Source organism: Chlorocebus sabaeus, chromosome 24 (genome assembly GCF_047675955.1).
Source record: "Chlorocebus sabaeus isolate Y175 chromosome 24, mChlSab1.0.hap1, whole genome shotgun sequence".
NCBI lineage: Eukaryota > Metazoa > Chordata > Mammalia > Primates > Cercopithecidae > Chlorocebus > Chlorocebus sabaeus.
In genome coordinates, this window is record NC_132927.1 from 5014599 (window position 1) to 5021221 (window position 6623).

General features: G+C 48.8%; 1 protein-coding gene across 1 annotated transcript; it reads left to right on the forward strand.

The window, feature by feature from the left end:
• Window positions 1-1917: 1917 nt before the first annotated feature.
• FOXG1 (forkhead box G1) lies at window positions 1918-5681 on the forward strand. The gene has a single exon (XM_073010865.1). The coding sequence runs from the start codon at window positions 2539-2541 to the stop codon at window positions 4009-4011; it is 1473 nt and encodes a 490-aa protein (XP_072866966.1). The 5' UTR covers window positions 1918-2538; the 3' UTR covers window positions 4012-5681.
• The last annotated feature ends 942 nt before the right edge of the window (window positions 5682-6623 follow it).

The following is a 6623-nucleotide window of genomic DNA, read 5'->3' on the forward strand; positions in this document are numbered from 1 at the left end:
GACATAGGAAAAGATACATACATACAGTGGAAGGACATTTGAGGTTAGTCCAATATTCAAAGCTCCTTTGTGGCATTCCTGAAAGATGCATATTTAAAATTCACCAGCTATTTGTAATTATCTATTATTCTCTCTAGTTGCCTCCCCCCACCCCCCCCCCACCCCAACCTTTTCTCTCTCTCTCTCTCTCTCTTTCTTAAGACTGGGGGTGGGGAAGATGGAATAACCCTCTATTATCCTGAGTATTCATCAATCGCATTCTTTATGTTACAATTTAACTTTAGCATCAAGCATAAGCACCAATTTTCCTTCCTTCGTTTTCTTAAATACAAATCTGCCAGATATCTTAATGAGAGTTTATCAAAATGAAGAAATGCTTACATTTTATAATTATTTACCTTCTAGAGGAAGGAAAAGGTGCTTTTCATTTATGCTTCTCCTCCACCTCCCTCTGGGGCTACATCCTCCGTAAAATGTGGTATGTTTCGTGCCCATGTGGGATGAAACAGCCTTTGATCAATGTGCTCCCCACTAAATTCCAATCCCTGGGAAATGCTGGGCCTTAGCCCTGCCCCTGGCCACGGGATCCTTTTAAAGCCCCCGATTCGCAATTTCCCCATTCACTTCAACGTTCAACCGAACCTTCCCAGTTCCAAAGCCCAAGAAGCTGGGACTGTGGGATCCACGTTCCCAAGGCTCCCCGGTGCTTTCCAACAGCACTCAGGGTGGGCAAGAGATGGCTTCAGTATACTGTTATTTCAGGAATGAGGCCCGCACAAAATAAAAGCATTTGAGAAACGGAAAGAAAAAAAGAGGGAGTGAAAATAGGAAGGCTTTAAAAAAAAAAAAAAACCGGAAAGAAATAGACGCCCACCCTTATTTTCCCTCCAATGTCAACAAGCAAAACGAAAATATTTCCAGGGTGATCGCTCGCAGCTACCCGCTTCCAATTCGGATTAGAAGCTGAGGCTGGAGCGGCGAGGAGAAAACGACATCGAGTCACCCCAAGCGTGAGCGACGGTCTGGAGCAGGAGAGAAGGAAAAGGAAGAGACACACGTATATAGCATGTGTTACCTGATTTATTTCGAGATTGTTTGGTACTGTTTTCTCTCTGGGCACCTCTCATTTCGGAAGGCCATCAGAGGCGCCCACTACTGAGCGGCCCCGGCCCGCCGCAGCTGCACCCGGAGCCCCAGGCCCGGCTTCCCCGCGGCGCCGGAGCCCGGAGCTCGCCGCCGCCCAGGCCTCGGGAATCGAGTAAGTAACCCCTGTTTGGCCCCGCGCTCCTCTGCCCACTTCCTCCTCCTCATCTCATCGCTCCCAAAGCTCTCCCACACTCTTCTCCCCCGAAGTAAAGGACACCCCCCGCACACACGCCAGCGGTGGGCCTTCTCTCCCCCCTTATCCAAAGCTGCGCTAGACTATTACCTACAAAGGGCACAATTTTCCTACTGGCTCAGAAATGCCAGACATGGGCCTGCACGGCCGACTAGGAAAAGTAGTGCCTCGCCTCTACCTCCTCCATTTCCTGCCCTCTCGCATCCTCTCCCTGCACTCCCACTCTTCCCACTACCACCACCACCACCCCCGCTTTCAAAAATAAAATTGGATACAAACTTTAATCACTAAGGACAAATATTGACGCTCAAACGAAAATGACCCAGTACAATGAGGAGGAAGCCGGAAATGTGAGCTAGTGGCCCTAGGAGACGACTTTCGGTGGAGCGCAGCCGGCAGGGTGGAGGGGGTGGCGGGTGCGCAGGGAAGGGCTGCGGCACCGCGTGCTCCCGCCGGCGTATCCCTACGCGGCTCCGCGCGGCCGCGGGGTCCGAGGCCCGCAGAGAGGGGGAGGCGAGCGCCCGAGGGGGCGGCAGCCGGAGGGCGGGGCGGGGGTGGGTGGGCCCGGCCCCTCCGATTGGTCGACGGCGAGAGAGACGCTCCCGCACGCCGCCGGCTCTGATTGGCCCAGCGGTAGGAAAGGTTAAACCAAAAATTTTTTTACAGCCCTAGTGTGCGCCTGTAGCTCGGAAAATTAATTGTGGCTATAGCCGCCTCGATCGCTGTCTCCCCAGCCTCGCCGCGGCCGCTCCGGGACGCGCCCGCCCGCCGCCCGGCTCTCCCCCCCTTTGGGCTGCTGCTGCTGCTGCTGTGACTGCTGCTGCGAGAGGAGGAGGAGGAGGAGGAAGCAGCGGGGGGGGGAGCGGGGGGTGGGGGGGGAGACCAAGAAGTACAGTTGGGAGCGAGGGAGCTTCACCCCCGGGGCGGTGGTTGTTTCTTTTTTCTTTCTTTCTTTTTTTCTTTTCCTTTTTTTTTTTTTTTTTTTTTTTTCTAATTCCTGAGGGGTGGTTGCTGCTTTTGCTACATGACTTGCCAGCGCCCGAGCCTGCGGTCCAACTGCGCTGCTGCCGGAGCGCTCAGTGCCGCCGCTGCCGCCCGCGCCCCCCGCGCCCCGTTCGGCACCCACCGGTCGCCGCCGCCCGCCGCGCCGCTGTCCCGCTCCCGCGCCGCCGCCGCCGTTTCCCCCCGACGACTGGGTGATGCTGGACATGGGAGATAGGAAAGAGGTGAAAATGATCCCCAAGTCCTCGTTCAGCATCAACAGCCTGGTGCCCGAGGCGGTCCAGAACGACAACCACCACGCAAGCCACGGCCACCACAACAGCCACCACCCCCAGCACCACCACCACCACCACCACCATCACCACCACCCGCCGCCGCCCGCCCCGCAACCGCCGCCGCCGCCGCCGCAGCAGCAGCCGCCGCCGCCGCCGCCGCCCCCGGCACCGCAGCCCCCCCAGACGCGGGGCGCCCCGGCCGCCGACGACGACAAGGGCCCCCAGCAGCTGCTGCTCCCGCCGCCGCCACCGCCACCACCGGCCGCCGCCCTGGACGGGGCCAAAGCGGACGGGCTGGGCGGCAAGGGCGAGCCAGGCGGCGGGCCCGGGGAGCTGGCGCCCGTCGGGCCGGACGAGAAGGAGAAGGGCGCCGGCGCCGGGGGGGAGGAGAAGAAGGGGGCGGGCGAGGGCGGCAAGGACGGGGAGGGGGGCAAGGAGGGCGAGAAGAAGAACGGCAAGTACGAGAAGCCGCCGTTCAGCTACAACGCTCTCATCATGATGGCCATCCGGCAGAGCCCCGAGAAGCGGCTCACGCTCAATGGCATCTACGAGTTCATCATGAAGAACTTCCCCTACTACCGCGAGAACAAACAGGGCTGGCAGAACTCCATCCGCCACAATCTGTCCCTCAACAAGTGCTTCGTGAAGGTGCCGCGCCACTACGACGACCCGGGCAAGGGCAACTACTGGATGCTGGACCCGTCGAGCGACGACGTGTTCATCGGTGGCACCACGGGCAAGCTGCGGCGCCGCTCCACCACCTCGCGGGCCAAGCTGGCCTTCAAGCGCGGGGCGCGCCTCACCTCCACCGGCCTCACCTTCATGGACCGCGCCGGCTCCCTCTACTGGCCCATGTCGCCCTTCCTGTCCCTGCACCACCCCCGCGCCAGCAGCACTTTGAGTTACAACGGCACCACGTCGGCCTACCCCAGCCACCCCATGCCCTACAGCTCCGTGTTGACTCAGAACTCGCTGGGCAACAACCACTCCTTCTCCACGGCCAACGGCCTGAGCGTGGACCGGCTGGTCAACGGGGAGATCCCGTACGCCACGCACCACCTCACGGCCGCCGCACTCGCCGCCTCGGTGCCCTGCGGCCTGTCGGTGCCCTGCTCCGGGACCTACTCCCTCAACCCCTGCTCCGTCAACCTGCTCGCGGGCCAGACCAGTTACTTTTTCCCCCACGTCCCGCACCCGTCAATGACTTCGCAGAGCAGCACGTCCATGAGCGCCAGGGCCGCGTCCTCCTCCACGTCGCCGCAGGCCCCCTCGACCCTGCCCTGTGAGTCTTTAAGACCCTCTTTGCCAAGTTTTACGACGGGACTGTCCGGGGGACTGTCTGATTATTTCACACATCAAAATCAGGGGTCTTCTTCCAACCCTTTAATACATTAACATCCCTGGGACCAGACTGTAAGTGAACGTTTTACACACATTTGCATTGTAAATGATAATTAAAAAAATAAGTCCAGGTATTTTTTATTAAGCCCCCCCTCCCATTTCTGTACGTTTGTTCAGTCTCTAGGGTTGTTTATTATTCTAACAAGGTGTGGAGTGTCAGCGAGGTGCAATGTGGGGAGAATACATTGTAGAATATAAGGTTTGGAAGTCAAAATTATAGTAGAATGTGTATCTAAATAGTGACTGCTTTGCCATTTCATTCAAACCTGACAAGTCTATCTTTAAGAGCCGCCAGATTTCCATGTGTGCAGTATTATAAGTTATCATGGAACTATATGGTGGACGCAGACCTTGAGAACAACCTAAATTATGGGGAGAGTTTTAAAATGTTAAACTGTAATTTGTATTTAAAAAGCATTCGTAGTAAAGGTGCCCAAGAAATTATTTTGGCCATTTATTGTTTTGTCCTTTTCTTTAAAGAACTGTTTTTTTTTTCTTTTGTTTACTTTTAGACCAAAGATTGGGTTCTAGAAAATGCACTTGGTATACTAAGTATTAAAACAAACAAAAAAGAAAGTTGTTTCAGTTGGCAACACTGCCCATTCAATTGAATCAGAAGGGGACAAAATTAACGATTGCCTTCAGTTTGTGTTGTGTATATTTTGATGTATGTGGTCACTAACAGGTCACTTTTATTTTTTCTAAATGTAGTGAAATGTTAATACCTATTGTACTTATAGGTAAACCTTGCAAATATGTAACCTGTGTTGCGCAAATGCCGCATAAATTTGAGTGATTGTTAATGTTGTCTTAAAATTTCTTGATTGTGATACTGTGGTCATATGCCCGTGTTTGTCACTTACAAAAATGTTTACTATGAACACACAGAAATAAAAAATAGGCTAAATTCATATATATCTTGATACTTTTGTCTCTTTTATTAAGTAGAGCTAATTTTTTAAAGACCAATCAAGTTATAGGGAACTCAAAGGCTTTTTCAGCCAAACTAAAATTTAAACTGCTCCTTTAATTTGAACTGACTCTAAAAATGAAAATAGTATTTTTCCCTTTGTGAACAAATTTTACAAGGAGCAGCCTATTTAATAAACCCTAGCTTTAAACAAAGTATAGGCTTTTCAGCTGATACCTGTAAGTTTCTGTGGATATACAACAAAAAGAGATATAATTTAATTTTCTGTGCATAGCTTTTTACCCTCTGTTTATTTCCAAATCCGTTAATAGAATGCCTTTTATATATTTTGTTTCAGGTATATTGTTAATAGAGCTTGGCAAATTATAAATAAATATATGTATATGGTTAGATAGAAGTGAATATAATGCACACATATGTAATATATATAGACACACAGAGCCCTTCAGTTCAGGTACAATTTGCGCTATGAATGCTGCAAAATTTTTGTTTAAATATTTGTATTTATACTTTCTAAGTCAGCATTTATTTTTGTGGCTGTTTACCCACAATGAAAGAGTTCTAATAAAGATGTGCTGAAGTTGCAATATAGATTTTGCTGAAGTGATCACCTGTTGTAATGATTTGCAGATCAATGTTTATATTTTCTTTTAAAATTATAACAATTTAGAATTCTAGATATTCAGAAGTAAAATGCCTCTTTCCTTTTTTTAATTTTTACAGTGTAGAGGTATTTATTTGATTCCCTTTTACATGTCTGTGTAATTCAATCTAGAGATTTGTTCCTTTTGCTTACAATCATAATTTTGTTTTAACTTTCCATATGCATATGTATGCATATACTGTATATGTGTATATATGTGAGACAAAATGAAAACATTTTTTGAGTTGTTTCAGGCAGCCCAATCGCTATAATTGCAGAATATAATTAGAAAACCCTAGTAAAAGGTTTAGTAACTAATTGGATCCTGTGGTGAATCTGTGGAAGACAAGTTGTTCATTTGTTACAATTGTATAGTCTGAAATGTGTTCTGCAGTATTGGAATAAGCTGGTTACTTCTTACAATGGGCCCAGTGAAAAATAATCTGGCCCTAAGATGTTATCAGCAAACACTTAGAGAGTTGCTCAGGGGGAGGAAAAAAAATCCTAAGGGAGAAGCAAGCTTACTGGAATAGATTTGAAATTGAAATGCTGAATACTTAATATTGGAAAAATAGAAGAGGGTGGATTGTGGAGTGGAGAGACGGAAGAGGATCTCTATGGTGAAAAAATAATTACCACCAAAAAGAATGCATGAGAGAGAGAGAGATAAGGCGAGTGATAGAGAGAGGCCTAAGAAAGATGTATAAGGGCCAGGAAAATTAAAAGAGCTGGAACCAAATATACACAAATGGGGAATGGACAAAAATAGACCAAGACAGCTAGTTTAATTATCTCCTTTAAGCAATTAGACATGATTTTATTTTCTTAGTATAAAAACAGTTTCACCAGAGGTCCAAGTTTTCTTGAAATTTAAGTTATTCAGAATGAAGCATAAAAACATTTCACAAAAAATTATTGTGTTAAAAGCCAAATTTATGGCTGATATTAAAAATAGTAATAAAGTCCAAGTGAATGGTTTTAGGCAAAGGAAATCCCCATTACACATTTTGAATCAAAATATCTCAAAGAGAG

Coding starts and splice junctions, on each gene's coding strand:
- FOXG1 (XM_073010865.1), top strand. CDS start 2,539: ATGCTGGACATGGGAGATAGGAAAGAGGTGAAAATGATCCCCAAGTCC.